The sequence below is a fragment of the Bos grunniens genome, chromosome 20, assembly GCF_055505025.1.
Source record: "Bos grunniens cultivar Pamir isolate PY7600 chromosome 20, Bosgru_T2T1.0, whole genome shotgun sequence".
Classification (NCBI taxonomy): domain Eukaryota; kingdom Metazoa; phylum Chordata; class Mammalia; order Artiodactyla; family Bovidae; genus Bos; species Bos grunniens.
The window spans coordinates 12,521,323-12,540,486 of record NC_141184.1 but is presented as its reverse complement, the minus strand read 5'-3'; the positions used below and the strand labels follow the sequence as shown (position 1 = coordinate 12,540,486).

General features: G+C 39.8%; 1 protein-coding gene across 1 annotated transcript in view; it reads left to right on the top strand.

Moving 5' to 3' along the window:
- Nucleotides 1-19,164, top strand: part of DNAH5 (dynein axonemal heavy chain 5) — a 330,796-nt gene that overhangs the window by 184,426 nt on the left and 127,206 nt on the right. The window contains exons 42-47 of the mRNA XM_086361232.1: nucleotides 2,002-2,148; nucleotides 5,176-5,417; nucleotides 7,653-7,829; nucleotides 8,684-8,885; nucleotides 10,706-10,848; nucleotides 11,815-11,949. Coding sequence (XP_086217358.1) covers nucleotides 2,002-2,148; nucleotides 5,176-5,417; nucleotides 7,653-7,829; nucleotides 8,684-8,885; nucleotides 10,706-10,848; nucleotides 11,815-11,949 — 1,046 coding nt within the window. The remainder of the gene's footprint in view (nucleotides 1-2,001; nucleotides 2,149-5,175; nucleotides 5,418-7,652; nucleotides 7,830-8,683; nucleotides 8,886-10,705; nucleotides 10,849-11,814; nucleotides 11,950-19,164) is intronic.

Genomic DNA, 19,164 nt, shown 5'->3' with positions numbered 1-19,164 from the left:
AGCACTGTAAAATATTGCAAATAATTAACCCTGACTCTTTTTCTGATTTTGGAAAAAGAGAATTATCATTTAATTTTCTAGAAAAGTTTTAATTTAACACCTTGACAGTATGCATATCCATGCTTGTGTGCCTGTGTTTGTCAATCTTTCACATAATATGTGACATTTTAGCCTCTATTTTTATGATTTTGCATTTTAAATCTTAAATTTTTTTATTGAAATATGGTTGATTTACATATTGTATTAGTTTCAGATGTATACAAAGTGATTCCATTGTATATATATTCTTTTCTAGATTCTCCTCCATTATAGGTTATTCAGTTCAGTTCAGTCGCTCAGTCGTGTCCGACTCTTTGCGACCCCATGAACCACAGCACGCCAGGCCTTCCTGTCCATCACCAACTCCTGGAGTCCACCCAAACCCATGTCCATAGAGTCAGTGATGCCATCCAACCATCTCATCCTCTGTCGTCCTCTTCTCCTCCTGCCCTTAATCCCTCCCAGCATCAGGGTCTTTTCCAATGAGTCAGCTCTTCTCATCAGGTGGCCAAAGTACTGGAATTTTCAGCTTCAACATCAGTCCCTCCAATGAACACCCAGGACTGACCTCCTTAAGGATGGACTGGTTGTATCTCCTTGCAGTCCAAGGGACTCTCAAGAGTCTTTTCCAACACCACAGTTCAAAAGCATCAATTCTTCAGTGCTCAGCCTTCTTCACAGTCCAACTCTCACATCCATACATGACCACTGGAAAAACCATAGCCTTGACTAGATGGACCTTTGTTGGCAAAGTAATGTCTCTGCTTTTTAGTATGCTAAGTTGGTCATAACTTTCCTTCCAAGGAGCAAGCGTCTTTTAATTTCATGGCTGCAATCACCATCTGCAGTGATTTTGGAGCCCAGAAAAATAAAGTCAGCCACTGTGTCCACTGTTTCCCCATCTATTTGCCATGAAGTGATAAGATATTAAATGTAGCTCCTTGTTCTATACAGTAGGTCCTTGTTGATTATTACATATATGTATAAATATATGTGTATATTTGAATCCTGAACTCTTAATTTATCCCTCCCTGCCCGTCTACTTTGGTAACCACAAACTTGTTTTATATGTCTCTGAGTCTATTTCTGTTTTTCAAATAAGTTCACTTGTACCATTTTTTAAGATTCCATGTATAATATACTTTAAATCTTTTTATTTGATTTTTTAAAACTTACTATCTATAGTCTCCTATGTACAGAATTCATCTTACTTGAGAATAGTTTCAGAGTTTGAGAGATTTGCATACCTTTTTTGAAGTTGACCACAGAAAAATAATTCTTGATTTTTGTCGCATTAATTTAGCTGATTTTTTCCAAATGAGCAAGACCATATCTCAGCAAATGAAAGCTGTTAATGAGGAGAATCAGGCAGTGAATTTCAGATATAAGATTTAAAGTGTGTGCATGCACGCTTCGTCCTTCAATTGTTTCTGACTCTTTATGATCCCATGGACTGTAGCCCACCGGGCTCCTCTGTCCATGGAATTCTGCAGGCAAGAATACTGGAGTGGGTTGCCATTCCCTTATCCAGAAGATCTTCCTGACCCAGGGATCGAACCCAGGTCTCCTGCATTGTAGGCAGATTCTTTACCGTCTGAGCCATCAGGGACCCACGATTTAACCTAGTAGACCAGAAACCAAAAGATTTTGAGCTGTGACATTTGAAGCACTTCCAGATTACATTAATTCCTTCGTCAATTCCAGCATGGTATCATTTCCCCCCCTTTTGTAACATGCAATTTTCTTTTCCAGATGATAAAAAAGTGCTTTGGTCAATAACATATAATGAGGATAATTATGATAACTTGGGGTGCAGTAAGATATGTATTTTCAATGTAATTTTGTATTTTTCATGTTTTAAATATCTGCTGACAGATAGTACACTGCAAACTGGTGCAGTGTTGCCTAATGATGGTTCATTCTACATGTGAGTTGTTTAAAATCTGGATTTACTTGGTATAGATTGTGGAAAACCACATCGGGAAATGAGGATGAATCCTAAAGCGATTACAGCCCCACAGATGTTCGGTCGGCTTGATGTGGCGACAAATGATTGGACCGATGGGATATTTTCTACTCTTTGGAGGAAAACATTGAGGGCTAAGAAAGGTAGGAGATGAATTACAAGTGTAATTTTTTTATTTTTAAATTTTTATTGGAGTAAAGCTGGTTTACCGTTTTGTGTTAGTTTCAGGTGTACAGCAAAGCAAATCAGTTATCCATATACACGTACCAGTTCTTTTTTTAAAAAATTCTTTTCCATATAGGTCATTATAGAGTATTGAGTAGAGCTCCCTGTGCTATACACCAGGTTTTTCTTAGTTATCTATTTTATATATAGCAGTGTGTATGTCCAGCCCAATCTCCCAATGTATCCCTCCTCTCCTCACCTCTGGTAACCATAAGTTTGTTTTCTACATCCATGACTCTAAAGAGAGTATTAGTTTATACTTTTTTTTTTGGTAGCACCACACAGCATGCAAGATCTTAGTTCTCCCACCAAGGATTGAACCTCTATCCCCTGGGGTGAAAGCAAGGAGTTTTAGCCACTGGACCACCATAGTCCCTGAATTACAGCTATAATTTTTGACACATGCTTCTAAATAAAAGCCTTGGTAGCTATTTAAAATTAGTAGGGGACTTCCTGGTAGTCCAGTGGCTAAGAATCCATCTTCCAATGCAGGAAACACGGGTTCGATCCCTCATTGGGGAACTAAAAACCCACATACCAGAGGGAAATTGAGCTTGTGGGCCACAACAAAGACCTAACACAGCCAAATAAATAAATATTAAAAAGAAATAAAATTAGTAACATTGTATTTTCTATATAATATCTTATCCAAGACCAAGAAGTCATAAATCAGTATGATATTTGTGAATGTTGAAACACAGAAATGATTGATTAATGTATTTAAAATATCCACCTCCTCCCTTTTTTGGGTTACAAAGGGAATTATTTTCCTTTTGAAAAAATATTTCTATATTCCTGTGATATCTTAGAATGAAATAGCAAAAGTTGTTAAAGAAAACTGATTGTATTAAGTCAAGTGATTTCACCATAACTATTTTCACTGAATATTTAAAAAATGGTACTCATCTCAGTATGGCCTATCTTTAGAAAACCAATTCTCCTGTAAAATCATAGGTGGAAATGAGCTTCTTAGGAAAGAAGATTGTATCAAAAAGAAAGTTTTTGATCATACGTCATTCTCTTTAGATGACATGTGTGTTTGGCTTTAGTTTAAACCAATTCCTTAAAGGCTAGTGGTTCACTCTGAATATTTTCTTACTTAGGGACCCTGAAAACTGAGCCCAGTGGTCCCAGAATATAAGTTCAGATGGAGGAGGTGATGATCAGTTCTCCTCTCACTCCTGAATGAGTAGGAGAAAGCACCGTGAAAGCAATTGCAGGGACACAGGAGGATACAGGAGGAGGGCGGAGACATTTGGGTTCACTTCATGAGTCCATGCCTTGGGAAACAGTGTTCTGTTGAAAAACATTTAAGATGACACCACAGATCTTTCTGAGGGAATGTGATTGATCAACCCAATACCAATGGTGAAAGAGAAAAGAAAATGCTTCATTTCTAGTGTATTAGAAACTGCTGCTGTTTTATGGGAATTAAATACACTTTTGTTTCTGACTTATTCTAGTAATCCTGTGTCACACAGATCCAGTGAGCAAGTGTTAACTTAGAGATTAGGCACTCAGAGAGGTGTTTTTTTTTTTTTTTTTTTTTAACTCTTTTAAAAAAGGGCAACATACATTTTTACTTTCACAGGGACTCTGGCGATCGGATCACAATTTTCCTTAAACTGCTAGTTGAATAAGCATAATTAGGATTTTCTAAGCATTTCATTTGACTCAGAGTACGGCATAGTTGTTACAAATAAAAATTAGAACTACAGACTTGGTCATGGTGCTGGTTTGTAAGAGAGAACTAGTGGTTCAAAAATTAAGAGCAACTGTGAAACCGAATACCTAAATTTACAAGGGCATTTCTGTTGGGTGTTCTGCTTATGCTGCTGTCTTTACCTCCGAATATCTCCTGACCTGACGTTTGTTAGTCTTTGTGCCCAGTGTCCCTCAGAAAGTGCTCTGTTGGGGACACTCATAACCTCCACCTTGTCACACACAAGCTGTCGCTTCTCAGTCTGGTCCCACTCTCAGCAGTGTCTGGCACAGCTGATCACTCCTTCAAACTCTTCCAGCACTTGACATCATGGGTACCTTCCTCTACTTCTGCTTCACTGAGAGGTCGGCCAGAGGGAGGAACCAGCGTAGGAGACCCTGGTTCAGACCCAGAAGTCTGAACGTTCAAGTGCCTCTGTTCTCAGACTTCTTATCTATACACTTATGATCTGGATGAAACTTACCCAGTCCGTGGCTCTCAATGCCATCTCTAAGCTGATCTCTACATTTTAATCTCTAGTCTTTGAATTCCCAACTCAACTGCTCTATGGGCTGTCTTGTTGAACATCTCAAACTCAGCCTGGGCCAACCGGAATGGATTCCTGAAGCCCTGCCTGTCTTTCTGACATCACTCACATCCCTTTCTGCCTTCTTGTCTTTCTAACCAGGTTTGACTTCCTGTTGTTCCTGGAGCATGATCCCTTTAGCTTCTACCTACTTCAGGACCTTTGCAACTACTATTGCCACTGCCTGAAAAATCCTAGTTCTACATCTCTTCATCACATTATTCTGCTCCAGAAATATTTCATGGACTACTTTATCTAAAATGCCCCACCCTCTTATCCTGCTGAATCTTTCTTACATATTTCTTTGTATATTGCTTTGTCATCTCTACCCCTTAGAAAGCAACCTCTGTGACGGGCAGGATGTTGTCTTTTTTATCACCCTATCTCAGGAACAATGCTGATACAGAGAAGGTGCTCAATGAGCATCTTTTCAGGGAACAAATGACTTTTTGTTTTGATTGTGTGCTTTAAACAGCTGCTACATAAAGAACTGGAAGACCCCTATGCAAAGAAATAAGATAATCATTTAGGTCAAAGCTTTATTTAAAAATTAATTAAAATTACATTGTTATGATATTTCTTCAAGCATAGTAGTTATGTATATATGCATATATGTGTCTGTATGCTCTTCCGCCTGCCCTTGGTGGGATGTTTTAGGGGAGCATATCTGGATAGTTCTTGATGGTCCAGTAGACGCCATCTGGATTGAAAATCTGAATTCCGTTTTGGATGATAACAAAACACTAACCCTTGCCAATGGCGATCGGATTCCCATGGCTCCAAACTGCAAGATTGTTTTTGAACCTCATAACATTGACAACGCTTCGCCTGCTACCGTCTCAAGAAATGGGATGGTTTTCATGAGTTCTTCTATCCTTGATTGGAGCCCTATTCTTGAGGTATGATTGGAATCTTTTTTGGTGTAATTAAAGAGGGAAATAGGTCCTTGAGCCTTCCTTTAGAGTGCGCACTGATTTTCCTGCAGACTTCCTGGTGTAATTGCATTTTAATGCTGATGTTTATGGGAGATCCTTGAATGCTCTTGCGACCTTCAGCCCTGGTTGTCCCTTAAAGATTTCTTCAGTGCTCAGGGTTCTTCAGCTCGGGTTGAGGAATCATTGCAAGGCCTAGGTGAATCAATAATCCTACCACACTGTAAATGAATAAGGAAAATTTAAGCAACCGTCTTAGAATATTAACTTGAAGGAGACAATTTATTAAAATTGTATATAAAGAATTTTTACAAGACTCAATAGTAATAATGTTAGTTTTAAGTTTGCACCTGGAAATAATATTTCAGATAATCTCTGTTTAATTCCTGATAAGGTATATTATGTTATTACTACCAGTATATGTTAGATATATTGATTATGGTAAGATTGTAATTGAATGCCTTGCATACTTATATATTTTACTAAATAAATGCCATAACATAAGGCAGAATGCTTACTAAATGAGCCATCAGTACAATCTTTTTTGACACAGTTGGTCAAATTATTATTTTCATTTGAATAAGTTTTTTGGAGATAATTTTGATTAAAAACTTACAAATACATCTTTTAAATTAGGGGATTATAAAGAAAAGTAATTCTGATGTACAGTTGGATATGTCATTAAAAATACTTCTGAAAATTTCAGATTTCACAATTAAATTATCCATCCTTCAAGGAAAATTTAGAACACGAGTTCTCAACTCTGGCTTTGCAAGAATAATCTCCAATGGCATTTCTTTAAAATACAGATAACTGTGTCACATCTCAATCTATCAAATTAGAATCTCTGGGGAGAGAGGTGTTCTAAATGTTTTTTAAAAAGTACCACAGTGGATTCAGGCTTGGTGACCAGGTATACAGCAAACTCCAAGTGAAAATGAATTTGTGATTTTCTCCCAAATACTTCAAATTTACAAAGGTTTTAGAAAATATTTTTACACAATTAGCTAATGAATATTTATAGTTTGCTATTTATGAAATGAGTTTCTATTATATTCTGTCCATGTTGAGGGTGAATAAGACTTTTATATTAATGCTAATTTGCTTACAAATGGTTAGCAAGAAGCAGGACTCATAAATCTCTGACTGGAAATGTTTAGAGGAGGGCAGGGCAGCTCTGAAAGAGTCATTGGAGGGCTGACAATGGAGAAGTTGTGATCATGAGACTCCATGAACCTCTGTGAGTCATGCTGATTACTTGGCTCTGTGTATATTTTCTGCTTCCATCAACTTGAAAGTGCTGTTTTGTTTTTGTCATTGTGCAATCATGTTGAATCCATGAAATTATGGATAACTGAGAATTGCTGTTTTATTGCTTCTGTTCAGAGTCTCTAAGAATGACCTGATTTCTTGATGCCAAGGGAAATTTCCTCATCTGAAGAAAATATTGTTGTGTGTTAAATGGTATTTTGTTCTGAATCACATGCAATTTTCTAATACTGGCTTTCCAACATGACTAAATTCTCCATTTTCCTGAGTATTCTTTGATATTTTTTCTACATTGGTTATTAATTAGATTAGAAGAAGTAAAATTATGATATATCTTTGTCTCCCATTTTGAATAATCTGAGAATGGATTTCCTTTGTTTATCTTTTATTCTTCTTTCTTTTTCTAAATTATTTCCATGTATATGTCTCCTCATTTTCTCCGAGCATATTTTAACCAAGAGCGTAAGACTTTTCCTTTTATCTAGACTTCAAGACCTGAGCTTAGGTGTAGTGTAGCTGAACTTACAGATGCTAGAATCAGACTCTGGACCAGTTTTTTTCCAAATGAATTGGACTTCCCAGGTGGCTCATTGGTAAAGAATCCACCTGTAACGGAGTGGGTTTGATCCCTGGGTTGGGGATGGCCTTGACACCTACAAGCTATGGGATCCTGGGCATGTCACTTAAACTTCTTGGGCCTTAGTTTCCTCATCTGTAGAAGAATAATAACCATCCCTATCTCATAGAATTTTTTTGACATTAAATGAGGTCACACATGAAAGAATTTTATCAAGGCCTGGTACATTACAAGTGCAATATAATCATTAGGTATTATTATTGTTAATTCATATTAAAAAACTCTTGTACCTCAACTAGATCATTTTTCTGGTGTGCCAATAAATTTAATGAATGCATTCATCTGAACACTAACAGGGTTTTCTTAAAAAACGTTTGCCTCAAGAAGCTGAAATTCTTCGTCAGCTGTACACCAAGTCATTTCCAGACCTGTATCGCTTCAGTATTCAGAACTTGGAGCATCAGATGGAGATGCTGGAGACCTTTGTGGTCCTGCAAAGCATCAACATGCTCCAGGGCCTCATCCCTCCCAAGGTAAATCCCTCAATTTTCTAGAAATTTCTCCCTTGTTAGCTGAGCCACACTTTGCAGAGTGCAAGACTTGAAATTGATTCTTAGAACCATAGGGGGAGGGGAAGGTTTCAATCATGGACTTCACATATTAATGCTGTGTGTGTGTGTGTGTGTGCATTTCTTTTTTTTTTTTTCTTTTTTAATTAGTTTATTTTAATTGGAAGCTAATTACTTTACAATATTGTGGTGGCTTTTGCCATACACTGACATGAATCAGCCACAGGTGTACATGTGACCCCATCCCAAACCCCCCTCCCACCTCCCTTCCTTTCCCATCCCTCTGGTTTGTCCCAGTACACCAGTTTTGAGTGCCCTGTTTCATACATCGAACTTGGACTGGTGATCTATTTCACATACAGTAATATACATGTTTCAATGCTATTCTCTCAAATCATCCCATCCTTGCCTTCTCCCACAGAGTCCAAAAGTCTATTCTTTATATCTGTGTCTCTTTGCTCTCACATATAGGGTCGTCATTACCATCTTTTTAAATTTCATATATATGTGCTAATATACTGTATTGGTGTTTTTCTTTCTGGCAAGCACGGTTTGTATTGATCACTTGGGTTCACAGGTTCACAGTCATCTAAAAGGATTCTAAATTTATTTCAGAAACTTGCTTGATATTCCCAGGCATCAGTTCTGAATTTGTTCTCCAGTTTTATTCATCTTTTCCTCCTTGGTTTTTTTGGGGGGGGGGCGGGGAGAAAGCTGTTATCCCTTTTAGATCTTTACTGAGATTTTCATTAAGATATCAAAGCCAAGTCTTGGTTTGAGAATGAAGTAATTAAAAGGAAAGTTTCTTGCACGCACAGGAGCAAGGCGGAGAGGTCACGGCGGAGCACCTAGGCAGACTGTACGTCTTCTCGCTGATGTGGAGCGTGGGGGCGGTGCTGGAACCGGACGGCCGGCGCCGCGTGGAGCAGTGGCTGCGCTCCCGGGAGATGCTGGCCCTGGACCTGCCGCCTCTCGCGGGGCCTAACGACTCCATGTTTGACTATTACGTTGGGTCTGATGGTGAGTCCTTGGCTTCTATCCGTCCATCACATGTGGGACCATTTTTTTTTTTTTTTCAAATGTCTACTATTTTACCTTTTAGCTCTCTACCTGCTGCTGCTGCTGCTAAGTCGCTTCAGTCGTGTCCGACTCTGTGCGACCCCATAGGCGGCAGCCCACTAGGCGCCTCTGTCCCTGGGATTCTCCAGGCAAGAACACTGGAGTGGGTTGCCATTTCCTTCTCCAATACATGAAAGTAAAAAGTAAAAGTGAAGTCGCTCAGTCGTGTCCGACTCTTTTAGTGACCCCATGGACTGCAGCCTACCAGGCTCCTCCGTCCTTGGGAGTTTCCAGGAAAGAGTACTGGAGTGGGGTGCCATTGCCTTCTCCAGCTCTCTACCTACCTATTTATTGGTCTATATTTCCAAATGGTAATCAGAACTGTTTGCTGTAAAATTGAAATGGAAATGTTGGTGTGTGTTTGAAAGAGAGCCCATGATTTCTTTTTCATATATTTATTTCAGTTAGGTTCCAAATGCACATTTTCTTGTTGCTAAATATATTGTGTGCTGAACTTTTAATGAGTTAAAAACAAATTAAAAAAATCCCCAAGTCAGATGCATTTCAGCTATTCATTTGATATAATCAGCAACTTTTGTAAAAATTACAGTGTGAAGTATATTTTTATCAAATAGGTGTGAATATTCATAAATATGTGTTTATTTATGTGCCTGCATATTTATAAAGTACATATATACACATATATGTACTACATTTATATGGAATATTTGTATATGGCATTCTCAGTTCAGTTCAGTTCAGTCGCTCAGTCGTGTCCGACTCTTTGCGACCCCATGAATTGCAGCACGCCAGGCCTCCCTGTCCATCACCAACTCCTAGAGTTCACTCAAACTCAGGTCCATCGAGTCAGTGATGCTGTTCAGCCATCTCATCCTCTGTCATCCCCTTCTCCTCCTGCCCCCAATCCCTCCCAGCATCAGGGTCTTTTCCAATGAGTCAACTCTTCGCATGAGGTGGCCAAAGTACTGGAGTTTCAGCTTTAGCATCATTCCTTCCAAAGAAATCCCAGGGCTGATCTCCTTCAGAATGGACTGGTTGGATCTCCTTGCAGTCCAAGGGACTCTCAAGAGTCTTCTCCAACAATGTTATTTTTGGTTTTACAATTAGAAAAGTATATAATGAAAAATGATTTTAGGTACATACTGCTATCACTGTCCAGATTTTTACACACACTTTATGTTATTAAAAACCTCTTGAGCCTCTGTTGGATAGCAAAGAGGGATGTCAAACCAGTCAATCCTAAAGGAAATCAGTCATGAGTATTCATTGGAAAAACTGATGCTGAAGCTCCAATACTTTGGCGAAGAGCTGACTCATTGGAAAAGACCCCGATGTTGGGAAAGATTGAAGGCAGGAGGAGAAGGGGACATCAGAGGATGAGATGGCTGAATGGCATCACCAACTCGATAGACATGAGTTTGGGCAAGCTCGGGGAGATGGTCATGGACAGGGAAGTCTGGCGTGCTGCAGTCCACAGGGTTGAAGAGTCAGGCACAACTTATTGACTGAACAACAAGAACATATTTAAAAAGAGAATTCCAAGATAACTCCTCTATTACCACTTTTGAATAGCTCCTTTGGGAATTTTGACTCAGTGAACACATACTTAAATACTTAGATGTCTGAATTTAATGATTTTTATTTTTTGAGGAGCTTTTGGAAGATGGCTTCATGAGATGTCAAAAATGTCTGCTCTTTATAATTAGGAATTAAATTATTAATAGAAATATGAAGATGTAAGTGTTCTCTGTTCATCTCAGGCAAATGGATGCACTGGAACACATGTACTGAGGAATATGTCTATCCATCTAACACCACCCCAGAATATGGCTCCATCCTGGTGCCAAATGTTGACAACGTGAGAACCGACTTCTTAATTAAAACCATTGCTAAACAGGGCAAGGTATGGCACTTTCAGTTTTATTTAAAATGACACATTTGGAAATGTCACTTGAAAACATGGAGCGTCTTGCATTCATTTTAGAATGCTTTTTATTGCTGTTTACAATAAATAAAAATATTACCCAAATTAGTATACTACTTCTTTTATTATTCCTCAGTAACAGTATTAGGGACTTTCCAGGTGACTCAGTGGTAAGGAATTCACCTGCCAATGCAGGAGATGCAAGAGACTTGGGTTGGATCCCTGGGTTGGAAGATCCCCTGGAGAAGGAAATGGCAACCCACTCCAGTATTCTTGCCTGGAAAATTCCATGGACAGAGGAGCCTGGTGGGCTACAGTCCATGGGGTTGCAAAGAGTCAGAGATGACTGAGCATGTATGCAACAATATTAGAGTTGAATAGCTTTAATTCATAATTAATTTTTTCATATATATATATATATATATATATATATATATATATATAGCAAGAGAGACAGACAGAGAGAGAATGTGAGTTTTGACTTGTTTCTCCAAAGAGAAATCCTCTCTTTTAGTTATTGTACTATTTTGCCAGGGCTTCTGTAACAAAATGCCACAGCCTTGTGGCTTAATCAGTGCACATTTCTTTCTGTACGGTTCTGGAGGCTTGAAGTTCAGGATGAAGGTGTTGGCTGGTTTAGTTTTTCTGGGGACCTCTCTTTCCTGGCTTCTGGGTGGCTGTCTTCTCACTGTGTCCTCCCTCGTCTCTGTGTGTGCATGCCTGTTGCTTCTCTGTGTATTACAATGTCTTCTTCTAAGGGTACCCGTTAGACTGACAAGAGCACATCTCAATAGTCTCATTTTAGCATAATCATCTTTTTCAAGAATCTATCTCCAGACACAGTCACCTTCTGAAGTACTGGGAGTTAGGGCGTCCTCATACAGCTGAGCCCATGACAGTCATCTTATTGTATTTATTTTATTTCTTTCTCAATTTCTACTGTAGGCTGTGCTGTTAATTGGTGAACAAGGAACAGCCAAGACAGTCATAATCAAAGGATTTATGTCGAAATATGATCCTGAAAGCCACGTGATCAAGAGTCTGAACTTTTCTTCTGCAACCACCCCACTGATGTTTCAGGTACTGGCTCTTGGGTGCTGCTGACTGAGCCCAGGTTTATGATGAGCTTTGGAGGCTTAAATCTCACGACTGTTCTGATGTACCCACTGAACTTCACCTGCAGTTTCACAGCCATTGTAAATCCTCTACTTATGTTTTCCAGTATCTTTATTATTCAGATTGAAGAGTTCCTGTGAGCCCTTAGTTTTGAAAATTCACTAGAATGACTCATAGAATTCAGGAAAATGTTATGTTTATGATTGTGGCTTTATTATAAAAGATATGAATTGGGATCTGACAAAAGAAGAGATGCATAGGAAAAGGTTTGGGAGGGTCTCGAATGTGAACCTTCTTTGTCACAGGATGTATTTACTCTCCAGGCACATCTGTGTACCTCACCAACCAGGATGTCACCTGAGCCTCGGTGAACAGAGCAGAGGTTTTATTAAAGTTTTATTACAGAAGCATGATCAGTTGGCTGCGTGATTGAAGTCAATCTCCAAGCCCCTTCTCCCTGGGAGATGAGCTGATATGACATGGTTTAAAGCCCTAACACTCTAATCATATGGTTAGTCTTTCTGGCATAAGTGGTCTGAAAGACCCACCATTAGTAACAAAGACATCCTTTTTATTCAGGAAATTCCAAGAATTTAGACTCCCACCTAGGGACCAGGACAAAGGCTAGCCACATTCCTTAGTATATGGCAGGGAGTCGGCACATATTTTTACCAGTACCTCTTGGTGGTATTGGGGCTTCCCAGGTCGCCCTAGTGTTAAAGGATCCACCTACCAATGTGGGAGACTCAAGAGACACAGGTTCAGTTCCTGGGTCGGAAAGATCCCGTGGTCGGAAATGGCAACCTACTTCAGTATTCTTGCCTGGGAAATCGCATGGACAGAGGAGTCTGGTGGGCTACAAAGTCCATGGGGTCACACTGAGTCAGACATGACTGAGCTGGTATCTTTCTTGGTAATATTTACCCCTCTCAGATGGTAAAGACTTGTGTTTTATATCTCTATAACATGAAATACTTATTCATTTCCTGGAAAAAGGCACACATAATCTAGAAAACATCCTGCTTATTAATATAAAATTCATAAACCATGTAATAGATTTCTAGAAGCATTACCATACTGAGGTATAATAATCAGAAGAGTAATAAAGCAGATTTTCAAAGTATTAGCATCTCTTCTCTAGGAGTTCAGTTGTTGGATTTACAGCTAATAACCTTTAACCCAGATCCTTCCTATCCTTCAGTAAGAAGGGGGTCTCAGCACTTCACTGTTTATTTTTCTGTTCAGAGGCATCTTGGGGTCATCTGCTCTGTTTAGGGCCTGTTTTGACTGCTGAGCATCAGGGCTTCCTAGTAAGCTAGACTCATTAGTTTTAGAAAGCTTTCAATTAGCCCAACTGCTGTAATTAACTTGCTCATGATAATTTTCAGCCATTCATGCTAAACAAGGGGTGATGGAGCTGAGAGCATTTGTCTCCCATTTACTTGGCTCCAAACCAAATTGAAATTGTAGATGAGAAAATAGATATTGTTCATCCCTCTCGTGTTACCACAATGGCACATGTATCAGGGACCCATGTCTGTTGCTGGACAGATTGTTTTCGTCTGAGCTTCCTTTGTTTTCACCATAGGGTCACTTTCACATGTTTTATCCATAGGAGGACAGGCTCTATGTCCTTTTCTGCTAGGGACTGTCCAGTTAACTTCTGTTGTCTCAGATAAATAATGAATAGCATCCGCCTCACTAACCAATGTATGAAATCTGAGCAAAAATTACATGGTCACCCTATTTTTAGCTAAGGAATTCAGTTAGTCTTTGAAAAGAGATGATTCTTTTTCTTTCTCAAACAAATATTAATATTTTTGCAAGCAATTCACACATATCTTTAAAAATGTGAGTAATACAGAAAATAAGAAGAAAGTGAAAATTTCTTGAGGGAATTTCTGAAAAGATTTGTTTCTTTAAAAAATAATCTTAAAGTGTTTTGAATGCAACAGCCATCTTATAAATGCTGACATAGCAATAAGTTTTGGTTTTTAAAAATGAGAATTCTAGGGCTTCCCTGGTGGTTCAGTGGTTAGGAGAGTGCCTTGCTATGCAGGGGAAAGTGAAAGTTGCTCAGTCGTACTGACTCTTTGCGACCCTATGGACTATACAATCCATGGGAGTTTCCTGGTCAGAATACTGGAGTGGGTTGCCGTTCCCTTCTCCAGGGGATCTTCCCAACCCAGGGATCAAACCCAGGTCTCCTGCATTGGAGGTGGATTCTTTACCAGCTGAGCCACCATTCACTGGACACCAGTTCAATCCCTGGTCTGGGAAGACCCCACATGTTGCTTAGAATGGCTTTCCTCAACTCCATGCCTGTCTATGTGGATGACTGACCATCTGGTTTTTATGGCTAAAATGGCACTGGGTTCCAACTGGGGTTCACCCAAACATCCCATGTGTGTGTGAGCTGGACAGACTACAAGGTCAGAATCTTTGTTTTGGTGCCACTGATGGCTTAAGGTGATGTCATCATGACTATCATTCTGCTATTTCAGAGTCAAGTTGTTGTCTATTCTTAGAGAACAGCATACATCCCATAGTCCAGGCCCTTCTTAGAGATTTCAACTTTTTACCAATAAGCCAGGTTGAAAGAAGTGATTTTTATGGGCAATCATCCATCTAAGTCAATATTTTACGAATTGTGTTTGATTAATACTAATCTTGGGGTTTCCCTAGTCACTCAGTGGTAAAGAATTCACCTGCTAATGCAGGAGATTCAGGTTTGATCCCTGGGTCAGGAAGCTACCCCAGAGAGGAAAACTGCAACCCAATCCAGTATGCTTGCCTGGGAAGTACCATGGACAGAGGAACCTGGCAGGCTACAATCCATGGGGTTGCAAAAAATCGGACACAGCTTAGAGACTAGACAACAACAATACTAATTCTGAGAGTTTTATTTATTTATTTTTTGGCTCATAAATGGATACTTTAGGGATGTAAATAAGAATCTCTTAATGAGCACTGTAAATCAGTCTGAGAGGAGCATTATTTTATGGTATGTGTTTTTTTTTTTGTTGTTGTTGTTAACTGAATATGAATGAATGAAGACCATGATGGGCAGGAACAAAGACTGAAAAGGCATATTTAGAAATGAGTCTGGAGAAGTGAGCAGGGAGCATCATGGTGTTCCTTGTAAGCCACTAATAAGGAATCATGGGGATACTGAGCAGGATTGCATCACCACTTAGAAAGTTCATTCTGGCTGCTAATGGGAAAGATAGGGCTGTATTCAGAGAGACTCAAGAGGAGATGGTTATAGGATGCATTCAAATTGGGGCTGAGAAGCAGAATGGACAGGACTTGTTTTTGATTGAGTGGATATTGTTGGAAGAGAGGGATAGGAGAGAGAGGAAAAAATTAAAGATGACTCCCGAGTTTCTTATCTTTATTGATCTATGTGTCAAATATTTACTGATAAATATATCATACCAGACACCTTTATAGACACCCAGGAGGCAGTGATGAATAAGATAAACAAGGTGCCTGCACTCCTTTTATTCTAGTGGATGAGACAGACAATATTCCAGTAAATGAATATACCCATTTGATTTTATTAACTGGACTGGGCTTTTATATCACCAGAAGGATGGATGAAGTGGGACAGTAGGTCAAGGAGACCAGGGATTAGGTGGATGGCACAATATTGCAAATATGTTCAGTAACTGATTTCTTTGGGAAACAGCAGAGTCTAGACAAAATTGTAAATCATTCACTAGAGACATTGTCTATAACTTATAAAAAAGTTTCCAGGCCTGACTGGGGGCAGGGTGGGTAATTTACAAGGCTGTGACATTCACTCATTCATATGAGAAAAACAAACAACTGATTTAGAGCATATCATTGTCCAGAGAGGAGGAGATACAGTAAAAAGCAATATTTAAATTATAATAGAACTTAACCACTTTGGAGGGGCTTCCTAGGTGGTGCTAGTGGTAAAGAACCCACCTGCCAATGCAGGAGATGTAAGACGCTTGGGTTCGATCCCAGGGTCGAGAAGATCCCCTGGAGGAAGGCATGGTAACCCACCCACTGTAGTCCATCAGGCTCCTTTGTCCAAGGAGAATTTCATGGACAGAGGAGCCTGGTGGGTTACAGTCCAGGGCTCACAGAGTTGGACATGACTGAGTGACTAACACACATACATCCCTTCTTTATTGGATTTCCTTCCCATTTAGGTCACCACAGAGCACTGAGTAGAGTTCTCTGTGCTATACAGTAGGTTCTCATTAGCTATCCATTTTATACACAGTCGTGTATATATGTCAGTCCCAATCTCCCAACTCATCCCATCTCCCCTTTCCGCATTGGTATCTGTACATTTGTTCTCTACAGAGATGCTTCTGTTTATTCCTACAGATTTAGTTTTGTCTTTTGGTGCCTACGTGGATGATACTATCCCAACCTCCATTATACAAAGGGTCCAGCCCTGCTCAGAATCTCCTTATAATCACAGCCAAAGCTAAACAAGGGGACTTCCCTGGTGGTCAGTCCAGCGATGAGGAATCCCCCTTCCAATGCAGGGGACACGGGTGCAATCCCTGGTCAGGGAACTAAGATCCCATATTCTCTGGGGCAACTAAGCCCATGTGCTCTAACTACTGACCCTGCGCTCTAGAGTCCACACTCCACAACTAGAAAAAGCCTGCCATTCACAACGAAGAGCCCGCTCACAATGAAGACCCAGTGCAACCAAAAAAAAAAAAAAAGCTAAACAGGGCTACTGTCCAAGAGGCTTCTCAGATCTGTGCTCTGAGCTCCACAGGCTTCCATGATCTGAAGACCGTTGTCTCCTCATTCAGAAGTCTGCCCACTGGTGTCTGTGCGTGCTCAGTCGCTTCAGTCGTGTCTGACTCTTTGCGACCCCATGGGCTGTAGCCCTCCAGGCTCCTCTGCCCATGGGATTCCCCAGGCAGGAATACTGGAGTGGAGAATACTGCCATTTCCTCCTCCAAACTGGTATCTGTAGCCTGACATGATCTGTTTTGGGGCAGATGCAGTCACACTAAATCACTCCTCTCCCCTCAGAAAGTGGAGGACAACACCCTCTTTTTGCTACATTCTAAGCTCAGATGGTACAGGAGGGAACTGCACTCTGCTCTATAAAAAAATGTCCTAGCAATGTGGAAAGGAACATTAAAACCGATGGAAGGGGTGTTGGAAAGGGGTAATGGGGACACTGGGGAAGAATCCCAGACTACTGACTATAGCATTACCATTTGCATGGAATGTAGTTTGGAAATCAATCAGTTATTCAAATGTATGTGCTCAGTAAGCTGAATCAGCACCGCAGAGAAAACAGAAAGGGCTTCATGGTTCTCGTGCTCTAGAATCTCAGTCTTAAAGATCTCATTTCTTTCCCACTGATTCATGATTTAAGTCATGTTAAAGATAAAACACAGGGACTTCCCTGCTCGTCCAGGGGTTAAGACTTTGCCTTCCAATGCAGGGAGTGTGGGTTTGATCCCTGGCTGGGGAGCTTAAGATCACAGATGCCTTGGGGCCAAAAAACATAAGACATAAAACAGAAGCAATATTGCATCAAATTCAATAAGAACTTTAAAAATGGTCCATATAAAAAAAACTTAATAAATAAATAAAGATAATGTATAAGAGAAACTGGAGGTATATTGAGGTAAAATGCATTCTCCACTTATCCAAAAAATAGTTTCCTTATTGTATGATGAAGAACTAATCAGTTAAAATGACTGTAACAATCTTTCAAGATATTAAGTTGGTGCAAAAGTAATTGCAGTTTTTGCATTGTTGAAATTTGCCATATACTATTGGGATGCATCCTTAAATAAATGTGGTTATGTTATACATCATTTTAATGCACACTTCTCACTTTATGTTTTTTTGCTAATGACTTATTGCTGTTTATTTTATATTTATTATAGACTAGGGAAATGATGTTAAACTAAAAGCAAATTCAAGTGACTTTCTTATTCAAGTTCAAAATGGGTTGTAAAGCAGTGGAGACAACTGGCAACATCAACAGTGCATTTGGCCAAGGAACTGCTAACAGACAGACAGTGTGGTGGTGGTTCAAGAAGTTTTGCAAAGGAGATGAGAGCCTTGAAGATGAGGAGCATAGCGGCCATCCATTGGAAGGAGACAACCACCAATTAAGAGAAATCATCAGAGCTGATCCTCTTATAACTACATGAGAAGTTGCTGAAGAACTCAGCGCTGACCGTCCTGCAGTCATTTGGCATTTGAAGCAAATTGGAAAGGTGAAAAAGCTTGATAAGTGAGTGTTTCATGACCTGACCGCAAATAAAAAAAAATCATTCTGAAGTGTCATCTTCTCTTATTCTACTCAACAACAGTGAACCATTTTTCAATCAGATTGTGATGTGTGATGAAAAGTGGATTTTATTCGACAACTGACAATGACCAGCTCAGTGGTTGGACTGAGAAGAAGCTCCAGAGCACTTCCCAAAGCCAAACTTGCACCGAAAAATGGTCATGGTCACTGTTAGGTGCTCTGCTGCCAGTCTGATCCCCTACAGCTTTCTGAATCCCAGAGAAACCATTACATTTGAGAAGTATGCTCAGCAAATCGATGAGATGCAGTGAGAATGGCAAGTCCTGCAGCCAGCACTGGTCAGCAGAATGGGCCCAATTCTTCTCCACAACAACGCCAACCACACGTCACACAACCAATGCTTCAAAAGTTGAACACATTGGGCTGCAAAATTTTGCCCCATCCCGCGTATTCACCTAATCTCTCACCAACTGACCACCTAAAAAAAAGTAGTATCTTGAAGTATCTTGACAAACATCTTGACAACTTTTTGTAGGGGAAATGCTTCCACAACCAGCAGGAGGCAGAAAATGCTTTCCAAGAGCTTGTCTAATCCCAAAGTACAGACTTTTACCCTACATGAATAAACCAACTTATTTCTCATTGGCAAAAGTGTGTTGATTGTAATGGTTCCTATTTTGATTAATTCAGATGTGTTTGAGCCTAATTATAATGAGTTAAAGGAGAAGGCAATGGCACCCCACTCCAGTACTCTTGCCTGGAAAATCCCATGGATGGAGGAGCCTTGTGGGCTGCAGTCCATGGGGTCGCTAAGAGTCGGACATGACTGAGCAACTTCACCTCATTTCTCTATAATGAGTTAAAATTCACCATCTGAAACCGCAATTAGATTTGCACCAACC